The 17,500-nt window shown below is 33.9% G+C and overlaps 1 protein-coding gene across 25 annotated transcripts in view; it reads left to right on the forward strand.

The window, feature by feature from the left end:
• Zir (dedicator of cytokinesis) overlaps nucleotides 1-17,500 on the forward strand; it is a 58,005-nt gene that overhangs the window by 278 nt on the left and 40,227 nt on the right. For 12 of the 25 annotated variants that reach the window (XM_070135457.1, XM_070135469.1, XM_070135465.1 and 9 more), the window contains exons 2-25: nucleotides 922-1,012; nucleotides 1,236-1,414; nucleotides 1,624-1,834; nucleotides 2,995-3,177; nucleotides 3,757-4,020; nucleotides 4,295-4,432; nucleotides 4,555-4,720; nucleotides 4,914-5,104; nucleotides 5,463-5,640; nucleotides 8,397-8,429; nucleotides 9,902-10,027; nucleotides 10,247-10,527; nucleotides 10,718-10,906; nucleotides 11,159-11,262; nucleotides 11,599-11,767; nucleotides 11,884-12,053; nucleotides 12,315-12,409; nucleotides 12,710-12,739; nucleotides 15,049-15,175; nucleotides 15,303-15,480; nucleotides 16,162-16,320; nucleotides 16,469-16,576; nucleotides 16,846-16,994; nucleotides 17,112-17,290. In XM_070135457.1, coding sequence (XP_069991558.1) covers nucleotides 922-1,012; nucleotides 1,236-1,414; nucleotides 1,624-1,834; nucleotides 2,995-3,177; nucleotides 3,757-4,020; nucleotides 4,295-4,432; nucleotides 4,555-4,720; nucleotides 4,914-5,104; nucleotides 5,463-5,640; nucleotides 8,397-8,429; nucleotides 9,902-10,027; nucleotides 10,247-10,527; nucleotides 10,718-10,906; nucleotides 11,159-11,262; nucleotides 11,599-11,767; nucleotides 11,884-12,053; nucleotides 12,315-12,409; nucleotides 12,710-12,739; nucleotides 15,049-15,175; nucleotides 15,303-15,480; nucleotides 16,162-16,320; nucleotides 16,469-16,576; nucleotides 16,846-16,994; nucleotides 17,112-17,290 — 3,698 coding nt within the window. The remainder of the gene's footprint in view (nucleotides 1-921; nucleotides 1,013-1,235; nucleotides 1,415-1,623; nucleotides 1,835-2,994; nucleotides 3,178-3,756; nucleotides 4,021-4,294; nucleotides 4,433-4,554; nucleotides 4,721-4,913; nucleotides 5,105-5,462; nucleotides 5,641-8,396; nucleotides 8,430-9,901; nucleotides 10,028-10,246; nucleotides 10,528-10,717; nucleotides 10,907-11,158; nucleotides 11,263-11,598; nucleotides 11,768-11,883; nucleotides 12,054-12,314; nucleotides 12,410-12,709; nucleotides 12,740-15,048; nucleotides 15,176-15,302; nucleotides 15,481-16,161; nucleotides 16,321-16,468; nucleotides 16,577-16,845; nucleotides 16,995-17,111; nucleotides 17,291-17,500) is intronic. The other 13 variants (XM_070135459.1, XM_070135483.1, XM_070135462.1 and 10 more) reach the window with 10 other exon arrangements.

Consider the following 17,500-nt stretch of genomic DNA (forward strand, 5'->3'; position numbering starts at 1 on the left):
GAGAAATGATCTGATTTTATTTATTGAGAGTAAAACCGTAACTTTAAGTCGCAAGGAACAGAAATCCAATTGAAAAGATGGGCTATAATTAAGATATTTTGTAAATTTCAAGGTTATTAAATAGATTAGATGGGATGTGAAGGGTGTGGCTTTCCTATATCTGAATATTTTCTGTAGATGTTTAATATGAAAGCTTCCATACTTTTCTAATATCTTTCGCCTCTCGTCAAGCGAATTCAGCAGTGATTTCCTCCCCTAAAGGAACAGGTTCCAATAGGTGCAGAGGGCATTTTGTATATTAGAGAACTAGTAGGGATTATAGTCAAGAAAAAGCATGTATTATCTATATTGGTCATTCTTTTCGGTAATTTTTTCCAATACGTCTGCTTAAAGATCACAGCTATCTCTGTAATGTTGGATTCCTCACACTGTCTATAGTGTAAATATATAGGTTTTATTGCGTGGAAGCCCCCCTATGCCCAAATTTTTTGGTCCTGATAGTAGGGTAGAACCAGACTGTTCCCCACGCAAAAATTATTTGATCAAATTCTGTCCGCACAAATGTAGTTCTCGGGTAACTTTTGCGCATGCTTGGTTCTTTTTAAAATCATCATTTGTGTTCAAAATTCATTTGAATTTTCCATGCACTTGTTCCATCACCAGTCTGCAGATCTGTCTGCGCAAATGTAGACAAAATGATGTTTTCCGCGCATGGAAAAATGTAATATTCCCCGCACAAGATTAATACCTTACAGTCTGGGGGTAGGGCATGAAAGGTATTAGGGGTACAAAAATGTAGTTGCCTTTTATTACATTCAATGCATAGGCACTAAATTCTAAGGACCATTAACAACTGTGTGATGTATAGATTTGATAATTTCCTCAGTGACACAAAACTTAAAATTCCTTCATTTTTGATAGACAACATGCAGCTGACGTGCGAAGGACAGTGCGGGATATTACAACAGGGAAAGACCCGCCTCGTTCAGCCAGTGTATCAACTATCTCCACAGTAAGTTTGATGGCTTCATTGGTGTCATAGAACAATTTTTTTTTAATGAAGATTCCTCTCTTTTTTTTCCCGAGAAAGTAGTAGTTAGAGTGATCCCATAAAATATACATGTGCTTCTCTTGAAATTATAGGCTTTTAGTTTGTTCTTTATTAAGAACATTTATTGCAGATACTAATTCTGTAACAGTGTGTTTTTAAACATTACCATGTATTATAATTTCAGCATGTTCCCCTTCAAGAGGTAGTTGAACCTGTTGATTATGAAGACTTCATTGATCAGCATCAACTTGAGGCAGACAGAGACCCTGCCCGTGGGATACTTCACTTTCCCAGCGATGACATAGTTGTAACATGTATTCCAAGACACATTCGAACTGTGCATCCAGTTGTGCCAGATGATGGGTGAGATAAAAGATTTATGCTGTGATATGTAAATTTATTTTAAAATTTGAAAGAAAATATTCCAGTAACTTTCTCTATAATTTTGTTCAGAGATATTGAGGTACATAATTATGGATTATGTGTGAAGTATGTTTATTTAATTTGTCCTGTTCATTGGATTGAATTTTTCTATTATGTCAGTGAGATATTTACACTTGTCCCTTTATTAGTAGGGATGGCTTTGATGCACATGTGGCAGACTGTGTTCGGTGCTATACAAAAGACTGGCTACATGTCAGTCGACAGTACCTCCATCATTCCACGTCAGTACCTGGAAGGAACCAGCTGACAGCAGAGCGCCTTGCACATTTGCAGTCTTGTCCACAACCTGAATTTGAAGTAGACTTGGATGATGACCGGGGACATGATGATGTTGAGAGAGTATGTTAATAAATTTGGTCTCACTTTTAGTGTTAGTGTTAGTAGTGTTAGTGTTAGTAGTGTTAGTGTTAGTAGTGTTAGTGTTAGTAGTGTTAGTGTTAGTAGTGTTAGTGTTAGTAGTGTTAGTGTTAGTAGTGTTAGTGTTAGTAGTGTTAGTGTTAGTAGTGTTAGTGTTAGTAGTGTTAGTGTTAGTAGTGTTAGTGTTAGTAGTGTTAGTGTTAGTAGTGTTAGTGTTAGTAGTGTTAGTGTTAGTAGTGTTAGTGTTAATAGTGTTAGTGTTAGTAGTGTTAGTGTTAGTAGTGTTAGTGTTAGTAGTGTTAGTGTTAGTAGTGTTAGTGTTAGTAGTGTTAGTGTTAGTAGTGTTAGTGTTAGTAGTGTTAGTGTTAGTAGTGTTAGTGTTAGTAGTGTTAGTGTTAGTAGTGTTAGTGTTAGTAGTGTTAGTGTTAGTAGTGTTAGTGTTAGTAGTGTTAGTGTTAGTAGTGTTAGTGTTAGTAGTGTTAGTAGTGTTAGTGTTAGTAGTGTTAGTGTTAGTAGTGTTAGTGTTAATAGTGTTAGTGTTAGTAGTGTTAGTATTAGTGTTAGTAGTGTTAGTGTTAGTGTTAGTAGTGTTAGTGTTAGTGTTAGTAGTGTTAGTGTTAGTAGTGTTAGTGTTAGTAGTGTTAGTGTTAGTAGTGTTAGTGTTAGTAGTGTTAGTGTTAGTAGTGTTAGTGTTAGTAGTGTTAGTGTTAGTAGTGTTAGTGTTAGTAGTGTTAGTGTTAGTGTTAGTAGTGTTAGTGTTAGTGTTAGTAGTAGTAGTAGTAGTAGTAGTAGTAGTAGTAGTAGTAAATAAGCAATGATTTGGAGATTAGAATTACTTTTCAGTGTACCTCTTGCTTTCCGAATATTCTCACTATTTCAGACCTTTGCACTTTGAGTTGATTTAGTAATTAAATTATGTTGATTTTTGTTATATTATTAATGGTTTCCCTATTTGATCGGATCTTTATGCTCATTTCTTATCTTCATTGACTTTTTCACTCTTTTAGATCATTATAGATTTTATATTGTACTATGTCTACTGAAGAATTTCCTGAATATCATGTTAGAATATTTGTTATGATTAACAATTTAATGGTTTGTTATTTAATCTTCGCATATAATTTTTATTCATAATATTGCAGCAAGATATGGTGGGAAGCCGTCACTCCTCCCACCTATCTGACACACCAAGGGGAAGCTGGGCAAGTTCAGTCTTTGATCTACGAAATTCCGTAGCAGATCCCCTGCTGCCATCCCTACTTTCTCGTATTCCCTTGGACACAGTGGATAACAACAATCAACAATCGAGGCAGGAAAACAGACAGGTATTGCATCATCTGATAACCTATCTTATGTATGCATATCCATGTATTTATGTTTATGACTTTGCTTACTTGTTCATCTATGTAAATCTCGCAAATTTATTATATATACTCGTGCGTCCTATTATATGTACTTGCACCGGGCGTTTTCTTTATTTATCCATTCAGCCAGTTTTTAATGTTTTTTTTCATCCCACATATATCCAACCAACTTTATATCTATTTGTGTATCTAATTGTATGTCATTTTATCTTTCAATCCATATGGTCATCTTCAGATCTCTTCTTTTGCATTTCTGTCTGTTTATCTATATGTTTTTAATCTGTCTATTCATTATGCCAACCATTCATCCTTTTCATTTTTTTATCCCTATCTACTTACCTCACATTCTTATTTATTTATTATAACATACATACATTAATTCATCTGTTCATCTAATAATTTTATCATCTATCATATCAGTTTATAAGAAGAGAATATGTACAGTTATGGCTAAAAGGATTTAATTTTCATGCAATTTTCAAGATCAGATTATTTGTTTTAAATTTCTGGTTCTTTTGGTAAAGTTTGAATCTTTTGCAGGAGTCCCTGTTTGTACTTTATCCCCCACAAGATGAGGAGGACATGATAGAGAGGAGGCTATACCCAGAAGTCCCCATGCCCCACTCAGGCCACCGCATCCAAGTAAAGTGCATCAACTTGAGACTTGAGTTGGAGATCGAGCCAGTCTTTGCCACCATGGCTCTCTATGACTTGAGGGATAAGAAGAAGGTGTCTGAGAACTTTTGTTTTGATATGAATCCTGAGCCTCTCAAGCGAATGTTAACGTCACACATTCCATATCAGGTTCGTTGAGTTTATTTTTTGCCAACTTATTTCTTCAAGAGTTTTGACGTTCTTTTTTGTGGTAGTTATGGAAAACATTTAGTGAGTGATTTAAGTCACTATGTGTGTGACCATTTTTTTAAAGTAATTGAGTTCTATGTAGAGCTCTTCTTGTAGATGAGGAAAGCATAGTTTTAACATAGTATAATTTGTGACCAAAATTTTAAAAGCTGTTAATACTTATAAAGTATGAAAGTGAATTGAAAGTGATTTTGATTATCTTTTGGTATTTCAGGATATATCAACACTCAGCCGTACCTGTATTTTTGATATTACCTACCCTTCAAGTGATTTATTCTTAGTAGTTCGTCTTGAGAAGATTCTTCAGGGAGACATCAGTGATGTTGTTGGACCTTACATGAAAGATGATGCAGTGAGTATTTGAAGTAGTGGCAAAATCATTAATTATTGCATCATATAATATTTTATGTTCCCTAAAGTAAAAAGTTATATGAACTACTTTCTGATTTTTATATGGTTGTATGTATTTTCAAGAACCGAGAGAAGTTGAAGGCAGCAGCTGTTGCAAGTTGTGAACGGCTTGGTAAATATCGTATGCCGTTAGCCTGGACTGCAATTAATCTTATGAACATCTTCACGGGAGTCCATGGAGATCGTGAGAATGCTCCGGAAAGAGAACCATCAGGATCAAACAGTCTAGGTGAGTATTCATCTGTGGCCCTTGTTGTATCTTGGCTTAAAGGTCCTTTTTTTCCAGTTATTTTTACTATGTACTAGTTTTATCAATTGATTTTGAGCAAATATTTTGTTTGTGTAATTATATACATCTGAAGCTTTTTATATTTAGTAGCTTTAAGTTGATGTACAATAATTTTACAATCTGATATTTTCAGACCGAAAGCAGAGTTCATCCAGCTACGATGAGCTGAAACGAAAGAGTGGTTCAGGGTCACTGACTCGCAGAGGATCCCTAGAAAGGCGAAGCTTTAGTGAGAAGAGACGGAGTTGGTCTCCTGAAGAATTTGGAGCATGTCTGGATTCCTTCAGACCAGTTACTCTAACCGTGTCATCATTTTTCAAACAGGTGACCGCAAAATCAGTTACCTTTCTCTTTCAATATTTAGGTATTTGTTTCTGGTTTGATGATAGATTGTAAGTAATTCATGACCATTTAGTTAGAAATGATTCATAGTTGTGTGATAAAGTGGACAAGAAGCTGAAGACTGAGAGAGTATTATTCAGTTCAGAATTGGTTTGCTAATTTTTTAAAAGTCCATTCTTTAATTTTTTCCTGCTGTATTATATAATGTTTTTCCACATTTTGATAGCTTTGCAAAGACTCAATTGTAGAATAAAGAATATAGAGTTGTATATGGTATGCAAGTATATCTAAATGCTGAACGTGATCTTTGTAGTCATTTAATTACAACAACTCATTTTAGGAGGGAGATAAACTACGTGATGATGACCTTTACAAGTTCCTTGCTGATCTCAAACGACCCTCAAATCAACTGAAGAAAAAATGTCTTCCGGGTCTACTCAAATTAGATATATCTCCAGTTCGGGACCAGCCTAAGTACTGCCTCACAGCAGAGCTATCCAGACTTCATCCTTATCCAGGTCAGTAAAGGTTTGAAGTGTAGATCATTTGGATATATATTAATGATCAATTAATAATGTTACTACATAAGCCATATACATATTATTTTGATTTAAAGATTAGGCTTTGCATCTCATAAAGTGTTCAGTCATGATGTAGGTCAGTTGTGCAGGATGTTAGTTATTAGGATTGGTCATTTTATCTGCCCCTAATTCAATAACATGCTTAGAAACAAGGTTGCTCATTTCTACAGTTTGGTAGTTTTCACAGTTCTCCTTACCAAGAAAACTTTTAGGTGCAGACCACAATGTTTCACTTAAAATCTTGTAGGTTTGACCATCCTGGTGTTTTGATACCTCTTTTCTTTTGAGAATAACATTTACTTGGTTTGATTTTTAAACCCATTGCTACCAGTTACATGTGATGTCTAATGTAGTTTTGTTTTGTTAATAGTGTTTACATGCATATGGCTCCACAATTGTTCAGCCACCAAGGAGTCATTTAGTAAGCCCCTTGATTTCTTTTTTCTTTGAAATTTTATAATTATAACGTCTTTGGAATGGAAAGGAATCTTCTTGAAAAATCAAGGAAGAGAGAAATCAGATAGGGGAGGTTTTGTAAATGACTCACTGGTGACAAAGCCTTTGTGTGGAGCCATATATGTGTGAACACAATCAAGAAACTAAAATCACAATGGACATGGCTTGTATGCACATTTCATCTCTGGCAGCATTGGGCTAAATTGAATGAATACAGAAGATACTGTTAGTTTACTAATGATACTAACAGCATCTTAAGATTTGTTTTAATGTTAAAATAAAATACAGTGCATTGAAAGGATGTAGCGATATTAATATTAATATTGACTATATAAGACCTAAATGTGATAACATGATTTTTAATTTCTTCTCCAAAATTAGAATTAACATATGCTTGCTAAATATAAATGATCTAGAATTACTTGGTGTCCACAAAATCAGACCAACCTGATGAAAACATGGACCCTATTCTTTCCAGCACAATACATTGTTGTTTGGAGTCAAATGAATAAGCTCTTAACCAGAAACTTAATCTGGTTGGATCCATAAACTGTAAAGCCAACACATAATGCTTCCTTTGATGTTTGCTTTGGTGTCAGTCGTGCTCTTATGATTATCATTGCCTTGCTAGATCAGATAGTCTTGACATTATATGTGCTTTTATCCTCTGCAGTGCCCATGCCTTGGAGCTTGCAAGAGACAAGTTATTCCAGGTTCACTGCTTAATCCTTACCTCTGTCCTTGTTTTTACCTTGCAATAACCATTTGTTATCTTAAAGACCATATCAAGCTTTTTGTGTTTATACAGAATCTAGAATATAAAAGATTTGCTTTATTAGATAGGCTTTCTTACTATTGCTGTCACCATCTATTGAAATATTCTGAATCATATGAAGATTTGCATCTGGTTTCATTTAATATTTCAGTATAAAAGTTATACTTAGAATCAATCTGATGCTGTATAGTGTGTCAAGTATGTTATAGGTAGTGTTTTAACATTATTGATACACATCAAAACATACAGGGACAAATACTCATGGACTTGCCAATTGATGTGTTTAGGTCACCTGGGTCACCTCAACATGACTTATTTTTCCCCTTATTTGTATTACTCTTTTTTGTCAACACATTTAATCACAATCATTGATATGTATATGAGGCATAGGTATTTATAAAAGTCACAAAGGTAGAAGGAATAGAGGGAGGAAGCAGCCATATATCATTTTTCCACATTTTTCCACCTTTGAGCATTTGCCCTACTTTGGGTGACTAGATGATAAAATGCAACAATATTTTCAATAAAGAAAACATATTTTGTCCTATGAGCATTGGGTAAAGATAAAGGCAAAAAAGGTTTAATGTTACAAGAGACCGTGAACAACCACAAGAGAAAGGAGATAACAAAGTATTCATTTAGTATTACATTTCCTGATCCCTTAATTCATTGTGAGGTTTTAGAGGAGCCTTTTCCCGTAAGTTTCAGATGACAGGGATTGTGTATATTCACCACTTTCAAAAGCTAAAGTAGTTGTTTAGTGTTCATACTACTTTGGTACAAAATGTATGTATATATAGCCTTGTTACTTTTCATAGGTAAAATACATTTAATTAAAGATGTGTTAATTTGCTAATGAGAAAAAAATGTCAGAAAAATGGTGATTGTGTGTTGGTGCTCAGTGAGGCAGTCAAGAATATTTGACAGGAATGTAAGCGCAAGATTGTAGATAGGAGAACATTTGAAGTTTTTCAGTATATGATGCCTCACTTCTAATAATGTTTATAGAAATTCATTTCATTGGTTTATTAATTAATGAGATTTGAAATGTATAGTGATGAAATACCATTATGTGATTATGGCAAATAGTCATGGTGCTGACATGTTGCATTGAACATAGCTTCTTTTATGTGCCAGTTTTTAATGCATGATTTGTTGGAGATGGAAGCTTTAGTGTATTTTTCATCATTATATTTTACAGTGGTGGTTTTAATAAGATTTGATAACATGAGAGCTTATGTCATAAATGGGGAGTTTTAAGGTCCGGTTGATTCCATGTAGTGTTTGTCTAACACCTAATAACACCTAACCCCGAAGAAACATAGACATGGCTTGAGAAACACAAATGAAATCAAGGAAGCATGATAACTTTTGAGATTTATATTTTCCATCTGTATGAGATATGAATATGTTCTCAAGCGATGGCCATGATTCCAAGTATCTGAGTTTAACCCTCTTGCAGCAGATGAGACAGAGGAGGAGGAAGATAAGGATTGTAAGTCATTCTTCATTAGATATCCTTTATGGATTGTAGCTGTTGTTGTGCCTGCTGCATGATGTATATAACATCACATCGGCTTACACTAAAATTCAGTAATTGATCAGTAATTTTCCAGACATTTAAGTGAAAAAATTGTAAAAAAAAGAAAGGCTTTGGCATGTAAAATCTTGTAGAGCTGTAGTTGTGCTCTAATAATCTTGATAGGTACCATGTTGATATAAGTACTGTAGTTCACACTGTGCTAAGAATCAACAGGGTCCTTGCTGTGTGATAATGAATTTTCTCATTTTTTTCTTATAGAATATTGAGTATATCTTATCTGTTGTAACAAGTTATATTTTCATAAACAAGAAAATTTTTAATGCCTAATGACTTTGTATTGATGATTAGTTGATTAATGAGATTAATGGCACAAATGATTGCCAAGTATCTCTGTTGAATGAGCAGTTAGTATTCCCTGTTAAATTTTTAGTAAATGAATGTCAATACTTATGTTTTGGAATCCCTTGTATTACATTATATTTGGTGTAAGGCATGATATACTAAGAGGAAAAAATGTAATATTTAGCATTTTTGGAATTATTCGTTTGTTCATATTTTTTTCTATATTTATTTTACAATGAACTGTGTGAAGTCAGATTTAGTATTTTTGAAATTAGATTACACAAATGTCTGGAATTGCTGAGAAAAAGTGGCTTAAACTGTGAAAGAGCATTTAGCACAAGTGTTCAGCTTAATTTTTCACTTCAGTATTTGTTATTTCTGCATCGCATTTGATTTTAGTAATTAGATTAAAGTTCTTTATAATTAAGTGAAATTGAAAACTGCATGTTTAAAGAATTTGATGTGTACAGTTCTTCATGTTGAATTTTTATATATCAGTTTGCAGTGTATTTTATGTATTTTATTATCTTTAACATGTATGCTGAAGAGCATGTTTATTTAAATGTTATTAGCTTAAGAGAAATCAACTGTTAATGCCGATTTGTAATTGCCAATATGTGTAAGTACTTTATTTCTGCATATTAGGTATACGACTGAAAACTGTGGTTTAGATCCACTTCATGAATGTATGTTTGTAGCTATTGTATGTTTATAAAAGCCGATGATTAAAGTTGATACTTTATTATGAATAAATTTCTTTCTTGCTTTTCTGTGAGAACAAAATCTGTAGAGTTAATGCTGCAGTATTACATTTGAATGCTTTGTCTATGTCATATATATTTCTCTTGTATGCATGGAAGTTTATGAAAAAGTAAATTGAAAAAAGTATTAGAAATGCATCCTAAAGTAAAAAGATTTGTAAAAGTGGAAATGACTTGAGTTGAATATAATTAAGACAAGTAAATATTTCTTTTGCTGATAGCATATTTTATATAGTGTTAGATTACTTATTGCTTGATAATTTTCTTATATGATTATGCATTGTATTAAGAATGTGCTAACATTACTGTCTTTTAATCCAGATGAGAAATGTCGACCAATTAAGGAGATCGTCGAGTTTCCTCCAAGAGATATTTTTGTTCCTCACTACTCCTACAGGAATCTCCTCTTTGTTTCACCAAAAGATCTGAATTTCAGTAACAGACCAGGTAGAGAAGATATGGTTTTCACACATTTTCTTGTTCATATAAATTTTACTGATATTCTGTGGTTAATCACTTCAAAATCTCAACAAAGGAACCTAAGAGACAAAATAGAAAAACATTTCATATTTTTTATATTTTTATAATTTGTAAGATTAGATTCTGGTTAATTTCATCAAAATGAAACTGTTGTATGGCAATGTTGAAGAGTTTGTTTGTACGTAGGTTCTGCACGAAACATTGCTGTAAAGATACAGTTCATGGCTGGGGAAGAAGAGTCGGCTGCCATGTCAGTCCTTTTTGGCAAATCATCGTGCCCAGAGTTCACCACAGAAGCCTATACTGCAGTCACTTACCATAACAAGTCCCCTGACTTCTATGATGAATTCAAGATCAAGTTACCTCCTGTACTTGGTGACCAACACCACATTTTATTCACATTCTATCACATTTCTTGTCAGAAAAAGAATGAAGAAAAAACAATTGAAACTCCTGTTGGGTATACAGTAAGTTATTTTACAATGCTTATCATATACATGTAGTCAGATCTTAACAGGCACATTATTTGTTTCATGATTATCCAGCATATCAGTTAATTCTCAGGAAGTTTTTGAATTACATATTATATTTATATTATAAGGGCACAGTTTTGGCTCAAAAAATGTTCAAGAATAATTGTGACTTATGTTTGCTTAGTGGCTGCCTGTATACCGTGATGGATGCCTCCAAACTGGTGAACACAGCTTGCCAGTGATGATGGAGCGGCCCCCAAGCAACTACTCCTATATCACTGCGGACATACAACTCCCAGGCACAAAGTGGGTTGATAACCACAAGGGCCTTTTCACTGTCCTAGTTGAGGCAGTGTCATCAGTACATGCACAGGTTTGTTAGTTGAGAAGTCTCTGAAGCCTTACACTGAATAATGTCAAATAAAGAAAAATATCTGCAAATTTTGCCATTTTGCATACTTGAAGTTACATTAGCTTACTACTTGGGGTGTGACTTTTGATATTGACATTGTGCATTGAATGAGTTGTCTTGCTTTCTTGTTTATAAAGACAAAGAAATCTTGAGATATTGAGTACATTATTATCCATTAATTCCTTTAAATCTATACATTTATTTCTTTTTCAGGATAAGCATATTGATAGATTTTTCCATCTGTGTAAAATGGTGGAGGAGGGTAATATTCCAGCTCGTATTGGTGAAGCTAATATGGAGGGAGAACTAAAGAAAGCGTGAGTATTAAGTGATCTGTATTCTGTTGCTTTTTATAATGTATAAAACATTGACTTTCATCATGATAATGTTGTTTATCTTGTTATTATTTTGTCATTATATTTTTGTTGTTCTCAATAGAAATATTTTGCCATGTATATATATATATATTTTTTTTTTGGGGGGGATATTTTTCTCTTGATTATAGATACACTTGCTATCAGAGAAGTATATGGTTGATATGATAGCACTTGCATTGATTTAGTAATTTGATAAGAAAAATGATAATAGAGAATATATATTTATACTCTGCAAGATAGAATTTACTCATAAAAATATATTCTTACTTGAAACAGAATGGGAGATCTGATAAACTGTCATGCTGAACCATTAGTACGATTTGTCCCTGTGCTGTTAGACCGCCTCATATCTCTCATGGTTCGGCCACCCACTCTTGCTGGACAGCAAGTCAATATTGCCCAGGCTTGTTTTGAGACCATTGGCACGCTTGTTGGACGAATATCTGTAAGTATTAGCCACTATGTGGTTTGGTTTTGTGTGCATATATAGCTTATAAATACATAAATAGTTGTATAGTGGTCATTTTTGCTCGTTCATATAATCTTTGCTTTTACGAACAGGGACTCCTGGAGGACAAGAATGATCAGCATGGACGTAACAGCACCCTCCTAACGTATGTGGCATATCAGGCAACTCTACCCCATCCAGATGATAGCCCAACTGTTGTAACTGCCCAGCCACACCCTCCTCACCCACCAACCTCAGTCCCTACTCATCGAAAGTATTCTAGGTAGGAAGGAAAATGTGCTGAATTATTGCAGACTAACAAGTGGTTTACATGAAATAGTGGTTTTTCACCCTTTTTTTTTATTCAGTAAGTTATTGTAAAATCGGATTGCGTTGTGTGTTGTAGTTTAGTTGATGCTGTAGTTGCTGCTCATTCTTTATCATGGCTGGAATGTTAGAGGTTTAAGTCCTCATCAGAGATTGCTATTATTTGTATAGCATAGCACTTATTTTTTACTGTTTTTTTTATTTTTATTTTTTTCAGAAGCAGCAGTAATCCTGATTTAGGTCAGGATGCTGATGCTGAAGTTGGAGGAATCTTATCAAGAGGATTGGATAGAACAAACTCGATGAGAACAGGTATTTAAGTAGTGGCATGTATTGTAAAGGTATTACTTATAACAATAGCATGAGAAATATTGAGGAGATTGACCTTTAAACTTCATATTATTGAAAATTTATTTTTCTAACAACTTGTATTTTTGGATTTACACATTGTATTTTTAATGCCTGAAGAAAAGACTTCAAGAAAAATAAAAGGAAGGAATTCAGTTTCAAGTGTTATGATTCTGGGTTACTCTTAATTATTTGATATATTAGTTAGGAAAACTTGTGTTAAGAAGTATTTCTACATTCTTTTGCATGTCTGTCTTTTACTAGACAATGATGAGGAGCAAACTGATAAGAAAGGTGAGATATCCATCTTTAATCCTGATGCCAAATTATACAGTATTTTACCCCCAGTGAGAAGGCTGGCTTTGCCTTATTGAACCAACATGATGTTTTTTTGTAATTTGATGTGCTTTTCATGTGGTTGCAGTTTGATATTTTAACCACAGCATGAAATTTATTGTTAAGTTGATGTAGAATTTTGCGTTGATACTTTTTTTGCATTGCTTCTTTAATTGAGTGTGATTTTCATTCCTCTCTGTGCTTAAAAGTTATTTTTTATGAGAAAAATTATTAGCAGACAATGAGGTATTTGACAGATTGGAAATATTCTTGTTATTGTCCTAAGAAGCTGGCTGAAAGGTTGTTGGCATCAGGTATGATGGCCAAATCAAACATAGCAACTGGGTTGACTTTTATACAACCAGGGCAGTTGTGTTTTGCATCCAAGAACCAGAGTGAAATATCTTCACCAATCCTTCAAGTCCCAACCAGACATATATAACTTATGGGACGAGGTTCATTGAAACCACTTTAATCTCATCCTTTTTGATTTTGGCATTACTGCTAGTGTACAAAAAAGTCTTTACAAATGCATTTGATTGACTTAGAAATGGATTGCTTTGCTTTGAAGTGAAAGAATTAAGAGAGATTCTGCATTTTTTCATAAACAATATTACTTTTGCAATAGCAGATGCATGGCTTAATTCACATAACAGAAATTCTGATTTGGTTCTTGGATTTTGTACCAGGTCTCTGTAAGTAGTATTTTTTGAAATGGTTCTGCTTTTACAGCTTTATTTTACCAAGAGTAAAGAAAATTATGGTATTGAAAATAAGTGGATTACATTACGTGCAGGTGATGAGATTTTTGTTTGTTTCTGTTTATACAGTTTTTATTCCTTTGATTAAACTTTGCATTGCTTGATCTTCCTACAGTTGCTAGTTTTAATACTTGCCAGTCTAGGGTATTATGCATCCATATCTGTTTAATGATCTCATGTAGTAGGTCAGTGGTATTCATTTTGTTGCATAAAAAATAATTTTCCATTTGAAATGAAAGCAGAACTGTAGCTAGTAATGGTGTCCAAATAGATATCAGCTGTTACTATTTTTTTTGTAAAGGGTTTAACTTTCCCGTTGCATATAATTTACGGAAGTGGCTTTCCTGGAAACTCTGTTAGGTTGATTGATGTAGGGTAATTATTGACTTCAGTTTGATACATTTAGACCTCTTTAATTTGTATCTTACTCTTGTTTTATTGATTTGGAAAGGGAAGAAAGCAGGAGATGAGATCCAGAAAAAGGGAAATTGTATTCTGTGTAGCATAGTATAATCCATGCAGGGTTACCCCAAACCTTTGTAAAGCCCTAAACAAAATTTGATTTGGGAGCTCTCCACTGCCTCAGCACTGCCAGTACTTTTGACATATATATTATTTTTATGCACACGGGTATGTCAATATCAAAGCCAGTGAACATGATACTGACATCATGTTACCACAAATATATTTTATGGAAAAAGCAAGCATGCATGGGGTCCCCCAGGCAGCCAGTGAGGGTCCAAAGCAGTTGTTTAGTTTACTTAGACTTTGAACAGGTCATGTAACTTATCCATTCAGTTTTTGATACATGAAAATTCAGTAAACATTTCCATAAATGTCAGATTTGTTCTTGGTGTAATTTTTATTGATAAGATGAGTAACAGGTATATATTTTGTCTTAATTGTTGTCAGTAACATCTAATTAAAGCAGGAATACAGAAGAGTTTGAGGAAATTCCTCCAATTTTAATCTCAGGTGATAAATGAAAAAAATGTGACTTAGATAAAAAGATGATACAATAGGTATTATTATCCATTTCCTACAAAAAGCAATATATTTGTTCAGGATTTTGTTTTTGCATTGAAAGCAAGTTGAGAGCTAAAGAAAGATGTCCATATCCTTTCCAGCTTGTGTGTTTTTTTTTTTTTATTATCGTTATCATTATCATCATCATAATCATTATCATTATCATTATCATTATCATTATCATTATCATGATGATGATCATCAGTATTAATAATTATTGAGACTTGTATTGGCTCTCACTTTTACCTTGAGCATAAGGAAAATAAGATAAAAAGTATTTTATTATATGGATGAAGCTGAGGAGGAAACAGAATTGACCTTTTACATTCTAAGGTGAAATCTAGCATCATTAGTCAGAATCAGTGGCTATAGAAAACTAACAAACAATTTTAGAAAAATGCTATGGAGCTTTTTTTAAAAGGTAGACTTCAAACTCCTCCTTATTGAAAGTATTACCAAGTAATATGAACTCTTCAACAGGTGGGAACTACGAAAATCTTCTGTTGTTGCAGCGACTCCCAGGAAGGAAAGTAGTTCATGAAGAAGTGGCCCTTCAATGGGTAGTGTCAAATGGCACAGGCAGAGAAAAAGCTCTAGCAAATTCATGGTTGGTTTCTGGAGTATTTGAAACTAAAATTGATATTTCCTATTGATATCCATAACTTGAAATATCCAAAACTTGAAATTTATTCCTGACAGAAAAAATGTCATCACATTCTTTTTTCAATTTCCAGGTTCTTCTTTGAGTTGATGATAAAGTCCATGTCAGAACACCTAGCCCGCACAGGAAGACAGGACACTTTGCGCAAGATGAGGTTCTCCCACCAGTTCTGTGATGATGTTGAGAACTTGACCAACACCATCACAAATGACATCATTGCTCTCCATAACAAAGATGTCCGAGACACCAGAGTAAGTTATGAACCAATACAATTAGAAGGAGGAAATTGGACTGCATGCATGCATCTTTTTTATTCAGTTTTGTAAAATAGACACAGCTCATTCTGCCCATCGCCAAGGAAGTTGTTTGGTGAATGGCTGCGCAAGAGCTAATAGCAACCAAGCTATGCGGGGAAGTGCCATCTGGAACCTGATAGGCTCTCTTGGAATGCAGGCTGGACAAATGTTCACTAGGAGTTCCTCATGTGTGATAATGTTTTTTCTTTTTACCTTTTTTTTTTTTACTAATAGCACAGAAACATTGAGCATCTGATTATAGTATTAAGAAATAAGTAGCATAGATTCTTTATTTACTTGGAAATTTAAGTACTATATATTTTCTTTTGTACTGGCATGCTTACAATTGCATCTGTTTCATCACATACTCTGGACTTCCACAGTACACCAGAAAGGTAGGCTGTTCAGGAAACCAGTGTATCATTACCCTGACATTACCCTGTAGTATATTGTAAAGGGACAACCCACTCTTGCCATTAAGATTAAACGAAAAGCAGAGAAATTTTCAGTTCAGGATGTAATCTTTATATTTTTGTGTTATATGAAAAATATTTTGAATGGAAAATTCCAGAATTTACATACTAACATTTTTGGATGCAATATTACAATGGTATGTTGCCATTTCTTCAATTACAGTTCGTACAGAATGTGAACAGCAGCCTGGCGTTCTTCTTGTGTGATCTCCTGTCGGTGATGGACAGAGGGTTTGTTTTCATGCTAATTAGAAACTACTGTAAGCAGATGAGTAACAAGATAATGAATCTACCAGATGCTGCAGCACTAATAAATCTGAAGGTGAATTTTCCAGCATTGTAGAACAGTATTAATATTAAAATGAACTTGTAATTAATTCAGAAAGAATTTTATTTTATAATTAGGTGGCTTAAATGATGCTTCAAGTATGTAAAGAAGTCCTAACCCAAATTTTTCATGCGTATTTTAGCTGGATTTTGTACGCATTGTATGCAGTCATGAACACTTTGTGGCTCTGAATTTGCCATTCTGCACACCAATCTCAGCAACCTCGGCTCCATCATCCCCCTGTCCCTCGGTAAGCTATATTTTGCATTTATTCACATATGTGAGAATGTTTCAAACAAGACTATGATAATTCATTGTTTGCTACTAAGATTTTTACTTCAGAGTGAGAAATACACTTTCCATGTAGTTAGAAGTGTATCATCAGGTTTTTTATTTTATTTATTTTTTCTTATTTCATTTACAGAAATTTATTTATCTCTTATTGGTATTTAAACAGAAAAGGTAGGAAGTTCTATTTTACAGGTTATAGTTTTCTAAATTTTGCATTATTACTTTCAGATTGGATCAACAACTAGTCAGTCATCCTTCATCTCCACTGTGATTGGTGGAAATCGTAGTGCTTTCATGATGCTTTCAAACTCATTCAGACAACAGCACTTCCTTGTTGGTCTTGTGTTGTCAGATTTGGCTACTGCTCTAGAAATAAAGTGAGTAGGAGACTATTGATAAAATGTCATTGGATTGTAAAAGTACAGGAGACACCTATGTACATACTGAACAACTGATATGAATATTAGGTTTATGAATTTTCACTCCTTTTCCAGCAATCCCAGTATCCATGGAAGAGCAGTGAACTCAGTGAGAAACTTGCTGACAAGCCATGACACAGATGAACGTTTCACAGAGCCAGAAGTAAAGGCAAGAGTGGTGGCTTTGTATCTGCCACTCATCAGCATTGTCATTGATGCCTTAGCTCAGCTGCACACATTTGCAAGTAATAAAAGTATGTCTTAATTTTAAAAGGTTTTGTGTAGTCTAATTATTTGGGGTTAGTTCAGGTGTGATAATTTGTACTCAGTTTTACCTATGTCAGTGTTAGATTATTAAATTATTATAAAAGCTAGAAATTAGGTATATGTTTTATTAAACTTAAGAAACCAAATATTAATGCCAATAGTTGCAAGTGGAGCTTTCCTAGAAAGTTATTCCTTAA

This window comes from Penaeus vannamei, chromosome 20, assembly GCF_042767895.1.
Source record: "Penaeus vannamei isolate JL-2024 chromosome 20, ASM4276789v1, whole genome shotgun sequence".
Classification (NCBI taxonomy): Eukaryota; Metazoa; Arthropoda; class Malacostraca; order Decapoda; family Penaeidae; genus Penaeus; species Penaeus vannamei.